The 12,809-nt window shown below is 52.9% G+C and overlaps 1 protein-coding gene across 1 annotated transcript; it reads left to right on the forward strand.

The window, feature by feature from the left end:
* Positions 1-6,062: 6,062 nt before the first annotated feature.
* ARID5A (AT-rich interaction domain 5A) lies at positions 6,063-11,496 on the forward strand. The gene is made up of 6 exons (XM_007959524.2): positions 6,063-6,173; positions 8,191-8,329; positions 8,677-8,729; positions 9,213-9,310; positions 9,750-9,909; positions 10,279-11,496. Exons 2-6 carry the CDS (start codon positions 8,275-8,277, stop codon positions 11,494-11,496), a joined length of 1,584 nt encoding a protein of 527 aa, XP_007957715.2. The 5' UTR covers positions 6,063-6,173; positions 8,191-8,274.
* The last annotated feature ends 1,313 nt before the right edge of the window (positions 11,497-12,809 follow it).

Consider the following 12,809-nt stretch of genomic DNA (forward strand, 5'->3'; position numbering starts at 1 on the left):
AGGCATGCCCAGCTCCAAGGGCTGATTCTAGCTGGCGCTCAGCCACTGGTAGGCTGTGTGGCCTTGGACTAGTCACAGTCCCTCTCTCAGCATCCAGAGTCTTGGAGATCAAGTGTACTCATACTGTATCCATCTGGCTGATGTTTGAAAAGCACCTGCTCTGTGCCCTGTACTGTTCTGGGCAGTGGGGACACAATGAGAGTGAGCAGGACAGGCAGACTTGTCCTCATGGGGCCAAGGGGTGTGCATGCACGTGCCACCTACACTCAGCTCTGGCTTGTGGGGAAGCTGCGTTTCTTGCTTTGTTCTGCTTAGAATATTGGACCCATCGAGGCTAGCACAACCATCTTACAAATGGGGAAACCAAGGTACAGAAGCAGTGATTGACTTGTAAACATGTACCTATGTGGTGCCTGGCCCCTTGGCCCATCTCCTACCCTACCAGTTCCATATGATTTCAGCATGTCATCTGGTAGGCCAGATGGGTTTTGAAGAACTTGCTCAATGCACTTTGAAGAATCAACTGTTCCTCTTTCAGTCAAGGGGCGTGCTGATCTTTTGCCGTTACCGGCTGTTCGCCCCTACCTATTTTCTCTTTTCTTGTCTGGTCTCTCCCTTCTCATTTCTGTCCACCTTCCTTGCCCCGTAGAAAGAAGGAGGTAGCGTCTAACTTTTTTAGGGGCAGGTTCAGGGGGCCCACTGACTACCTAAGCAATGAGAAAAAAATATGGTTAGATCCCTTTCTTATATCTTATACCAGAATGGAGTCCAGATGTGTTAAAAGTAAAACAATGGAACAATAACCATTGCTGTTGTCATTATTGTCTCCTGATGGAAGAAGTCCATGTCTGAAGGACATTGCTTTGGAGAGCAGAGGGTTTCTTTCTTTCTTTCTGTTTAATTTGATCCACCGTACCCTATTAAAAGTAGGACATCTGAGGTCTTGTGCAGGAAGGGATGTAAGTGCAGGCTTGAAGCAATACGGCCACTCCGGCTGATGGGCAGCTGCAGCCATTCAGGCCAAGTGGGTTTCTGCTGCCTCTGTGGGCTGGATAAAGCTGGAAGACTGGAGTGGCCAGGTCTCTAAGCCCCTTCCTTCCCCCGCCGAACCAGGCGAGGGGCCCTGAATCTGGAAGGTGTGGGAGCCGGGTAGCCGAGGCCTCATTCATCACCTATGTCAGTGGCTTTCAAACGTATTGTTAACAGCGGAACATTATGTTCAGATGATGATTTACATGGAAGCCTGATCTACAAAAGACCAGGGAAAGGAGGGAAGAGGGCAGCCAGGGACAGGACAGAGGACACACTGGAGAAGCCTGGAAAGAAGACTCTCCCCTCCTCTCATCTAAGACTGCAGAAGTGGGGCCCAAAGCTCGGACACCAAAATGCCCTGCCTGGACAAGAGTGAACGCTTGCCTTGGATGGTAGAGCATGGAGGCTGAGTTCATTTGGGGACTTTGCTCTATAGATAAAGAGTGTTTCGCTTTGTAACTCAAGGCCAGAGCTCTAATCCCTTTCCTATCTTGGGTTAAACAGCTCAGATTGGTGACCTTCTTTCCAGGTAACCCGAGTGCCAAACTCCAGGAGATTTTCCCTGAGTGTGGCCCTGAGCAGAGCTCACAAACTCCAGAACAGAGCAAGAAGGGGATTATGGACTGTCTGGCCCAGTGGCTCACTTTAAACTCTGATGCCAGGACCCTAAATCAGATCCTCTGTGGGTGAGGCCCCAGCATCAGTGTTTTAAAAATGCTCCCCCAGGTGATTCTGAGATGCACTCATCCAGTCACCTTAGTTTTCTGAGGCCCAGAGAGGCAGTGATTGCCAGAGCCACAAAGAAAGTTTGTAGTAGGACTAGAGGCCCTCAGCACATTCAGAAAGTGACGGAGAGTCCTACAATACTGAGGATTGAAGCCAAGAGAAAAGAAGCGAGAGAGGATTGAAAGGAAGATGGAAAGGGGCAGAGGGAGAAGGAGAAGATGTGGTGAGAAGTGTGTGCTCTGATGGCCTGGAGACTTCAGGAATTCACAGTTAGCGAGGGACTCAAGGGTCTTTCTCTCACATTTCACTGAGGGAAGACTGGAGCACAAAGTCAGACCAAGACTTGGTTGGAAAGACATCAGTTTGGAGACATCAGTTTGTTAGCACCCAAGATTTCTGGAGATTGGCTGTGCCTCAGGCTGGTCAGAAGCCAGCCTGAGAGGGTGGCTTGAGTCTCTTTCTCTTTGATAAGCCTTAGAATTGGTTTCTCTGCCACACATCTTTGGACTTTTCATCAATACTTTGCAAATGTTGATCATAACCATAGTAGCCACAGTGGTGGCAAGGCCACTGGACTGGCGGTTGTTGTTGTTTTCCGTAGAGTCGGACCCGACTCATAGCGACCCCTCCTTGGGTTTCCGAGGCAGTATCACTACAGAAGTAGATTGCCCCATCTTCCTTCCGAGGAGTGGCTGGTGGATTTGAACCGCCAGCCTTCTTGTTAGCAGTCAAGTGCCGTAGCCACTATGCTACCAGAGCTCCTGGACTGGCGGTTAGACAAGCCTTATTTTCAGTCCTAGTTGCCAGGGAGATAGCAACTAAACCTCTCTGGCTCCAGTTTCCCCCTCTTTAAAATGAGATTTCTCCTGGGACTAAATGAGAGGATGCACACGAGAGAGAAGGGGACACAGAGGTGAGAATCCAGCAAAAAGAGTAGTTGCAGATAGGAGCACTTAGGTTAACTACTCAAGGGAAGACTATTCAGTGTCCAGAGATTCCAGCAGCTCATGCTTCTGGCTACTGCCAGCCTTGTGTGTTACCTCTGTATAGGGTTCTCGAATGAGAATCTAAGAAGATTCTTTTTCTGTCTGGGATAGAAGGGAAATCTCAGGTTTTCAGCAGTAAGGATTTCCTGGAGTGAACCAGGAGTATGGACAGGCTCATATTAGAATATCAAAAAGAAAAAATAAAGGAAAGGAAAGGAAGTAATCAAAAGACATGGGTTCCTAGTCTTAGATCTGCTGCCAGCCTGCCATGTGTCCAGAGGCAAGTCACCACTTTATAGTGGCGGTCCCCAGTGGTTGTGTTTTTGCAGTGATGAAGGTGTTGCTTTTTTGCAACCATCAGCACACATGGATCCCCTTTAGTAAAATAGAGCTTATGGCTCTTCCCTGCCAACTGTGCAAGGCTGTCATGAGGCTCATTTATTCTAACTTACCTGGAACCTCTGTGGGCACAAAGAAACGATGCCTCAGGACTTCACAGTGTGGTAAGCAAGGCAAACAGGCAGTTCAGTCAGGATGATGGTGAGAGGATGCTGCACCTGGCTGGGGGCTAGGAAAGGCTACCCAGAGGAAGCAATTTTAGCTGGGACCTGAAGGGTCACCACGATCCTTGGCCAGGTGAGGGCAGAATGTGGCCTAATTCAAACCAAAACCAAACCCACTGTCATCAAGTCAATTCCAACTCATAGTGACCCTATAGGACAGTGGAGAACTTCCCCATAGGGTTTCCAAGGCTGTCAACTTTATGGAAGCAGAGTGCTACATCTTTCTCCCACAGAGCAGCTGGTGGGTTTGAACCACCAAGATGTCAGTTAGCAGCTCTTAACCACTGTACCACCAGGGCTTCTTATGACCTAATCCCCCCTTCCCTGAAAAAAATAAAACCCATTGCCATAGAGTAGATTTCAACTCATAGTGACCCAATAGCATAGAGTAGAAGACATATAGGGTTTCTAAGTCTGTAAATCTTTTTTTTTTTTCTTTTTATTGTGATTTGGGTGAAAATTTACAGAGCAAATACACTTTCCATACAGCAGTTCACATACACTTTGTCTCATGACATTGACCACAATTTACCATAATGCAACATCTCCCCTCTTACTTCCTCCCAGTAGTTACCTCTTCCCTGTGTCCATCCCTCTGTGCACTCCTGCCCCCTGAGCTGTCTCCCTGTGCATAAGCAGCCCTTCTTTCTCCCATGCTTGTTCTCTCCAAGGAGTGTGTCTACCTCTGGTAAATATTCAACTCATATGCCTGTCTATTATTTGGCTGGAAGCTACAGGCGTGTGTTCAATTCCAGACCTGAAGGGCAGCTAGGGGCCATAGTCTCAGTGGTTCCCCCAGGCTCTATCAGGCCAGCAAACCTGGTCCCCACCCCCTTTTTTTTCCCCAAATGATTTTGAGTTTTGTTCCATATTGTTCTCCCTGTCTATCCAGGATCTCCTACATAGATCCTCTTCCAAGTGATTGACAGTAGTAGCTGGGCACCATCTAGTTCTTCTGGTCTCAGTCATATAGGCTGCAGATCGGATAGTGTACCAGTCCCTAGGACTAATTGTTTCCATGAATTTTTGATTTTCTTCATTCTTCTTGGCTCTGGATGAGGGGAGACCCATCGTTGCATCTAGATGGCAGCTCGCAAGCTTTTAAGATCCTAGTCGCTACTCGTCACAGTAGGAGGTGGAACAAGGTTTTGTGTAGTATATTATGCCAATTGAGCTTGATGTCCTCTGCGACTATGGTCCCGAGCCATGTACAGGTTCAACTATTCGGTTCCTCTGGGTAGTTGGCTGTGACCAAACAGTGACTACAACCTTGCCCCTTGTCAGCTCCACTATACACCTGGGAATTCAGATCATACACATAAAGTTATAGGACCATTATCTGCCAGTCCTATACATGTTCTTGGGTACACTCTCATAAACATACCTAATAGTTCCTAAGTCTGTAAATCTTTACAGAAGCAGACTGCCATATCTTTCTCCTGTGGAGTTGTTGGTGGGTTTGAACTGCTGACTTTTCAGATCACAGCCGAGAGCTTTAACCATTGCACCACCACCAGGACTCAGTAGCCTAATTAAAAAAAACAAAACAAACCCACTGCCATCGAGTCAATTCCAACTTAGCAACCCCCAGTGGGTATCTGAGGCAGTAAATCTTTATAGAAGTAGATTGCCCAGTCTTGCTTCTGCTGAGTGGGTGGCAGGCTTGAACCACCAGCCTTCTGGTTAGCAGTCAGATGCCTTAGGCACTGTGCTACCAGAGCTCCTTAGTAGCTTAATTGTTATGTGCTGTCGAGTCGGACCCAACTCATAGCGACCCCTCCTTGGGTTTCCGAGGTGGTATCACTACGGAAGTAGATTGCCTAACCTTCCTTCCGAGGAGTGACTGGTAGGTTTGAACTGCCAGCCTTCTGGTTAGCAGTGAAGTGCCTTAGGCACTGTGCTACCAGAGCTCCCAGTAGCATAATTAGGGGTAGTTAAATGAAACAAATCAGTTGCTATCAAGTTGACTCTGATTCATGGTAACCTCGTGTGTTTTGGAGTAGAACTATGCTCCATAGTGTTTTCAGCAGCTGACTGTTTGGAAGGAGATCACCAGGGTGGATTTGAACCGCCAACCTTTTGGTTAGCAGTTGAGTGCATTAGCCATTTCCATCACCCAGTGACTCCAGCAGTAGTTAGAATTCTGCAACTCTCAGGAAGAGGTTGATGCTTCACAAATGGGCACTTCCCGGTTATTGCTGGAGAACTACTGCCCAAACACCCTGGTGCCTCCTCGGCAGCTTCCCCAGTTAGACTGAGTTGCTGCAAAAAGAACTTTTTGACTGAACTTGGAGCAGGTTTTGGAGACCCAATTTCCCTGGGAACCACAGCCCTAACCCCAGCCTCCTCTGACTTGACCCAAGGTGGTTTAGGGTTCTGGCAAAGATATGGGGAGAAGGCTGGCACAGAGGAAAGACAAGAGGTAGGTGTGGAGCATGTAGGAACAAGGTTCCAGGTTGGAGTGGAGGCATAGGGGAGAGCGAGCAGGGTTGTCCTATCCCGGGCGGCCCTGTGTGTGTGCTTAGGAGGCTAACCTAGGTGCAGCATGGGTGCAGCTGGGGACAGAGGGCAGAGATTCTGCTATAGAAGGAAGGAGAGGACAGGACTCATTGTCTTCTATCAGGCTGTTTCAGATAGGGGGTGGGAGGCCCCCTACCTCTCCCTGGAGACTTCTCAGCACCTATGCCTCCCTCCCTGCATCTCATGTGTGATCTCTCCCTCCTCCCTCCCTCCTGTTCCTCTCCTTGCAGCACCCCCTGTCAAAGAGAAAAGGAAACCATCAGAGGGGGATGACCCCCAGGACCTGTCTGTGTCCCCTAAACCCGATGGTGAGCAGAGTAGGAGCCAGAGCCCCATCCAGCTGGAGGTGAGTTGGGCGACTCCCCTCAAGACCCTCCTTCATGCCCTCCCCTCAGCCTTCCAGGTGAACTGGGGAGACTCCCCAAGCTCTAGGGAAGGAGCTTGAAGTGCCCACATGTGATCCCTGCCATTTCTGAAGAGCCAGGAGAGGGGCCGTCTGCGCAGGAGCCTGCATCAGGAGGGCTGGGGGCTGGGAGTCTGACAGTGGGACGACTGGCACATCACCTATGGCAGTGGGTCTCAAACTAGTTTTTTCAAATGAAGATTTATGTGGAACTTTCCTCTGTAAAACAGAAAAGCATGGGTCTATGATGTGAAAGGGAGCTCTGGTAGCATAGTGCCTAAGGCACTTGACTGCTAACCAGAAGGCTGGTGATTCAAGCCCACCAGCCACTCCTCAGAAGGAAGATGGGGCAATCTACTTCCGTAGTGATACTGCCTTGGAAACCCAAGAGGGGTCGCTATGAGTCGGGTCTGACTTGATGGCACATAACAACAACAACAACAACAATGTGATGTGAAAAAGGAACCCTGGTGGCACAGTGGTTAAGGCTCAGCTGCTACCTGAAAGATTGGCAGTACAAATCCACTGGCCACTCCATGGGAGAAAGATGAGGCAGTCTGCTTCCATAGAAACTACAGCCTTGGAAACCCTATGAGGCAGTTCTTCTCTGTCCTATAGGGTTGATAAGCATTGGAAGTGACTCCATAGTGATGGGTGTGACGTGAAACTACATTTACATCCATCCATTCAGATTTGTAACACTGACATACATAGTCACTCAGTGAGATCAAGGAGGCTGTCCTGCCGAGCATGTAAATTGGAAAGGGAGCTGTGGATGGTGTTTGGGAGCTCCTTCAGCCCCCACATCCGGGACACGTTAGCCACAATGTGGAGTCCAAATCCTGACTCAGAAAAGGAGTTGCACAAGATAATGGTTTTTAACAGCTTACCTTGAATTCATAGAAGAGAGAGGAGGGCAAATTCCCTTGAAGAGCAGTAGTGAGAGAGCCTTCGCTCTGAGGACTGTACTAAGCCAGCTTACCTTGGTAACTCAAGTTACAGAGTGATGCTGCTCTCCAATACATTAAAACTGCTATGTAACATGTGAGTCATTATCAGAGTTGTTTCAGTAAGTTAAAAACACTGAAATGGCACTTGAATGAAATATTTTGGGGATATATGGTGCTCTGCAGTGTTCTAGGTCCAGGTGTGGGTTGATTACCTTCTGGGGCTTGGGGTCTTCCCAGAAAGGACCCGGGTGCTATCTGTTCTCAGAACAGGACACTTCCTCAGGCCAGGATCCTGGCCCTGGCCTCCAGCCCCAGCCCATCCGTACTTGTCTGCCCTGAGTGACCAGCTAAATGAATAGCATCCTACAGAAATTGCTGCTCTGGGAGCAGAAACCAAAAGCCCTGTGCATCTGAAAGACCCAGAGCGGAGTTTCACCTCCCTGAATTTAGTAAGGCAGTTGGGCGAGTCAGAGAGGCAGGCCCCACAGAAGAGGCACCCTGGGCTCTGGCCCCACTGGGACAGAGAACAAGAAGCACCTTCCTTCCTTCAGCTTTTACTATGAGGGCCTCTGGGAGGCATGGGGGAAACATGAGTGAGGCCCAAGGCTGCCCTCCAGGAACTCACAGTCTGGTAGAGAAGCTAAGATGCAGATGCAGACAGATCAAGAGCAAGATAAAGCTGTGATGTGTGTCTGCAGAGAGTCCTGGAAAGGGTGTAGGGATGGCTTCTCCAGCTATCTCCGTAACCAGCTTCTCTAGGTTATGGCATCTTTGTGTGGGTCCTTAGCTCAGATCTGGGCTCCTAGGCACTGAAAGCTGACAGCTATGCCTTTCTGGCCCCAGGAGCAGTCACTGCACCCCAGAACAATAGGCTGGGGGGTGGGGGCCTGCTCCTTCCTGTGGGAGCCTGGGGTTGGGGGCCAGGCACCTCATTCTTCCCTAGCAACTGATAGGTACACAGCCACTCCCCGACTGGGGGCCCATCCCAATGCCTGCTGTTCTTTCCCCAGGACTCCCCCGAGGCAGGCGGGGAGCGGGAGGAAGAGCAGGAACGGGAGGAGGAGCAGGCCTTCCTGGTCAGCCTCTACAAGTTCATGAAGGAGCGACACACGCCCATCGAGAGGGTGCCCCATCTTGGCTTCAAGCAGAGTGCGTCCCTGGGGCGGGCAGCAGGGAGGGTGGGCCCAGCAGGGAACCCCCTCCCCAGGCAGGGCATCTGGGCAGATCCTGCCCCAGAGTTGGGCAGGCACCTCTACTGCAGCAATTCAGGATGCTGCCAGCCTAGGCACAGGGTTGGCAAAGCGGCAGAGCTGAACTTCCACCCTCCCTGGCCCTTGGCCACCATTGCACAGGGCACAGCCTGCCATCCACAGCAGTTGCCCTGTCCGGATGTGTGCTGGTCTTGGTTCAGGCCTAATGGCTGATGGGCACAGACTGCTTGCTGCCGCCTCTACCCACAGAGACTGATAGCCTGCCCTGTCCTCTGTTCTCTTCAGTTAACCTGTGGAAGATCTATAAGGCCGTGGAGAAACTGGGGGCCTATGAGCTGGTAAGGAAGGTATCTCCGAGTCCTCCCCATGCTGCATGTCCCAGGCACATGCCCACAGTGCTCCAGGGGAGCTGCTGGAGGGGATGAGACCAACAGAGGTTGGGCAGACAAATTTGGGAAGAGCCAGGCTCTGGTCACTAAAATCTCAGATCCCCACTCCCACCCCTCCCTGAGCTCTCCTGCTTGCTAGTAGTTTGCTGCTCAAAGCAGGTTTTTCTCTATTCCCACATCTGTTCTGCCCTCCCTGAGCTCAAAAAGGTGCTTGGGCTAGCAGTCAAGCAGCCCTGGCCTGGGGTGAACTGGCCAGGTGCCCAGTGAGCCCGCCATCCCCTACTGCCAGAGAAGCAGCTGAGGAAGTACACTCACTCCCTGCCCCACCCGCACCTCTTCACCCAAGGTGGCCCGAGTGTGCGGACCTAGAGTGGGGAGCCCCAGCCACCAGGGGGTGCCACTGGCCATGCCTCTTATGTAATGCCATTGCAGGTGACTGGCCGACGCCTCTGGAAGAATGTGTATGACGAGTTGGGGGGCAGCCCGGGCAGCACCAGTGCAGCCACGTGCACACGCCGCCACTATGAGAGGTAGGGCTGGGGGCCAGGGTGGAGGGGCCTTCCCTGGGTTTATGGACATCTGGGCAGTCACCTCTCAGGGGCCTGGCAGAGCTTGCAGTGGAAGTGGGAGTAGAATATACCTATGTGGACACGGGCAGGGAGGCAGGATGTTTGCGACCACAGAGCCCTTTCAGCAGAGGTGGGGTGTTGTGTTCATTCACTCTGTCCCGGTTATGGCCCGGAGCTCCAGCCAGGCCGTGGGATTCCTGGACAAGGTGAGGAAGAGCATGAGCCCAGGCTGTAGGTTTGCTGTGTATACTCGTCAGAGGAGTGGATGGCTTTTGAGTCAGAGAGGGAGAGTTCTGATAGGTTTTCTGGTGGTGGGGAGGGAGGCCAGGCAGCAGCAGGAGGTGTAGGTGGGTGCCCACAGGCCCTGGCCCTGTGGTAGTCATGTCTGGCTCCTCCCCAGGCTGGTTCTCCCATACGTACGGCACCTGAAGGGAGAGGATGACAAGCCACTGCCCCCCTCCAAGCCCAGGAAGCAGTACAAGATGCCCAAGGAGCCACGGGTAGATGACGGGGCCACAGAGAAGCTGAAGAAGGCCAAAGAGGAGAGGCAGGTAGACCAGGTGAGCACTGAGCCCAGCTGGGCTGGGGACTTACCCTGGGCCACCCTGTCCCCTGCCTGCCTTTGCTGTACCAGCAGAGTTCTCTGCTGGAACCCCAGAACGCACCCAGAGGCCAGCACCTGCAGGGCACTCCAGGGCCTCTTCCCGTGTTTGTGCAAAAGTTGTTCACTGCTGAAGGGCCCTCAAGTGAGGGGATGTGTGGGGTGTTAAATACAGCCTGCATCCCTCTCCCTAGGCCCCATGTCTTAACAGAAAAGTTCTGCACAAAGGCACTATAAGGGCTAGCAGTGGCCCCTGATACCCCTCTAGGTGTCCCCACAGGATGCCTGGTTCACCCCCAGCCTAAGGCATGGTCCTTTCTTGTTCTAGATGATGCCTGGAAAGACCAAGACAGATACTGCCGACCTAGCTCAGCTCCCCAGCCAGGAGCCCCCCAGGGACAGTGCTGAACAGCCAGGCCCAGCCCCTGCGCCCACTCTGCCTATCGTTGGGGCCAGCTGTTGCCCTGAGGCTTACAAGCGACTTCTGTCCAGCTTCTACTGCAAAGGGACACATGGTATCATGTCACCACTGGCCAAGAAGAAGCTCCTGGCCCAGGTGAGCAAGGCAGAGGCCTTGCAGTGCCAGGAGGAGGGCTGTCGCCATGGGGCGGGTGGCCCTGACAGGGAGCCCCACGGGTCCCCAGCTGCTTGCCCCCCAGAGAGTCCTCGGAGCCCAGGAGGGCCGACTGAGAACTCCAGGCACAGACTGACTCCTCAGGAGGGATTGCAGGCCCCTGGGGGAAGCCTCAGGGAAGAGGCTCAGGGAGGCCCCATCTTCACGGGCTATTTCCATGCCTACCCTACTGAGGTGTTGAAGCCTATCAGCCAGCACCCCCGGGACTTCTTGCCCAGCCTTAAAGATGGGATGCTGCTGGGGCCATCTGGCAAAGAGGCTGGGCTGCCAGCCAAAGAGCCCCAGCTGGTGTGGGGTGGCGATGTCAACCGTCCCTCTGCATTCCACAAAGGTGGCTTCAGAAAGGGCAGCCCCTACCCCAAGCCCAAAGCCTGTTGGGTGTCGCCCATGGCCAAGGTCCCTGCCAAGAGCCCAGTGCCCCCACCTGCCTTCCCCAGCAGCCCAGGCCTCGGCAGCAAGCGCAGCCTGGAAGAAGAAGGCTTTGCCCATGGTGGCAAAAAACTGCGGGCAGTGTCTCCCTTTCTCAAGGAGGTGGATGCAAAGGAGTGTGGGGCCAAACCCACAGGGCCAGGCTTGGCTGTCTCCTGCCTGCTGGACCCAGCCTTGAGGCCTGCCCCCCAGGAGGCCTACAGGGGCACCATGCTGCGCTATCCACTGAACTTTAACACCTCAGATCCCTTAAAAGGCCAGGGCACTCTTCCCTTCAGCCCTCTGGTCATCCCAGCCTTCCCGGCCCACTTCCTGGCCACTACAGCTCCCTCACCCATGGCTGCTGGCCTGATGCACTTCCCCGCTGCATCCTTCGACAGTGCCCTCCGCCACAGACTCTGCCCAGCCTCATCTGCATGGCACATGCCACCTGCCACAACCTATGCAGCGCCCCACTTTTTCCACCTCAACACCAAGCTGTAGGTTGGAGCCACGGCAGGCTGTGCTGTGGAGGATCTGACACTGCCCAAGAGGTGGTAATCGCTTCCAGGGGACTCTGGGCTGAAGCCCTGTCCCCAGGGCAGCTGGGCTGAGCCCCATGCTGGAACGTGCCCCTGGCACAAGCAAAGAGGAAGGCAGTGGAGAAACTGGGTTTGCCTCTCCAGGAACCAGCCCCTGCCCAACGACCAGACCCAGTTGCTGCGGGTCTTGGAAGGAGGTGGTGCAAGGTGGGTGGTTTCCAGCTGGAGCACCCAGAGCAGAGACCAGGAGTAGGGTGAGGGTCTGAGGAGCTGGATGGCAGCTCAGGGCATCCAGGTTGCCTACCTAGAATCCAATAAAAAAAAACACCAATGTGAATTCCAACCAGCTCTGAGGCATGCTTTCCAAGGGTGGGCGTGGCAGGCTATGCTCATAGGGGGCTGCCAGTGGGGCAGTGGTAGCAGCCAAGCCAAGGAGATGGACTTGAATGCCACCACTCCACCGAATGGCACAGTCCAAAGTAAGAACTCTGCCTCTGTTCCTGATTTAGCAGGCTTTGAAATTCATTTGGTCCCATGAATCCATCTCCTCAGTGGAGCCTCACAATCACTAGCCATCACCTTCCTCATTGTATGGATGGGGACTCTGAGGCTCAGAGAGGTTCAGTAACTTGCCCCAATTCCTCCAGCAGGTAAGTGGCAGAGCAGGGCTGTGAACGTGGATGTGGCTCCAGTCCTCTGAGCTAAGCCACAAGATCCCAGGTATCAGATTGTACTCTACTGTTACTGGCACTTCTGGTCTGGAGGGAACGAGCAGGAAGCCTGGTTTGGTCTGCTCTGGTAGTGGACACAGCCTTGAAAAAGTCCTCCCAATGAGCCGGAGGTGGCCACCACCATCTCTGCCTCCCACACTGAGAATGAGCCCCGTCATGCACAGGTAGCCCAGAAGGTACACAGGACTAAGACAGCTGGGGCCTGCTGGAGAAAAAAGGAAATGAAGGTACCAGAGTCTTGGATTGGGCCCAGGCATCAGAATTGTGAACAGTCTCCCTGAGGGTCTCACGAGAAGGGGGTTGCTGTAGCAAGCTCATTTTGAGAAATCCAGCAGCCTAATGCCCGCCTTCTTAGAGGCTCTGGATGGGGGAGTAGTGGGGACACAGACCGGCCAAAGCTGCCTGTCTTACAGTAGGAGGGAAGGAGCCCCTTTCAGAGGCATCCTTCCCTTCCCCTCCACAGGTTCCTGTTCTCAGAAGTCAGGGGCCATTGCTGCTTGCCAAGCACCTATTACTGGCAAGACAGTGTCACTGTTGTCAGGCA

This window comes from Orycteropus afer, unplaced genomic scaffold (genome assembly GCF_000298275.1).
Source record: "Orycteropus afer afer isolate SDZICR_OR568_19922 unplaced genomic scaffold, OryAfe1.0 scaffold00017, whole genome shotgun sequence".
In the NCBI taxonomy this organism is placed as follows: Eukaryota; Metazoa; Chordata; class Mammalia; order Tubulidentata; family Orycteropodidae; genus Orycteropus; species Orycteropus afer.

Bases quoted from the DNA above. Each gene is read 5' to 3' on its own strand.
- ARID5A (XM_007959524.2), top strand. From the start codon at position 8,275: ATGAAGGAGCGACACACGCCCATCGAGAGGGTGCCCCATCTTGGCTTC. The intron at 8,730-9,212 runs GTAAGGAAGGTA...ATGCCATTGCAG, and splicing joins AACTGGGGGCCTATGAGCTG to GTGACTGGCCGACGCCTCTG. The intron at 9,311-9,749 runs GTAGGGCTGGGG...GCTCCTCCCCAG, and splicing joins ACACGCCGCCACTATGAGAG to GCTGGTTCTCCCATACGTAC.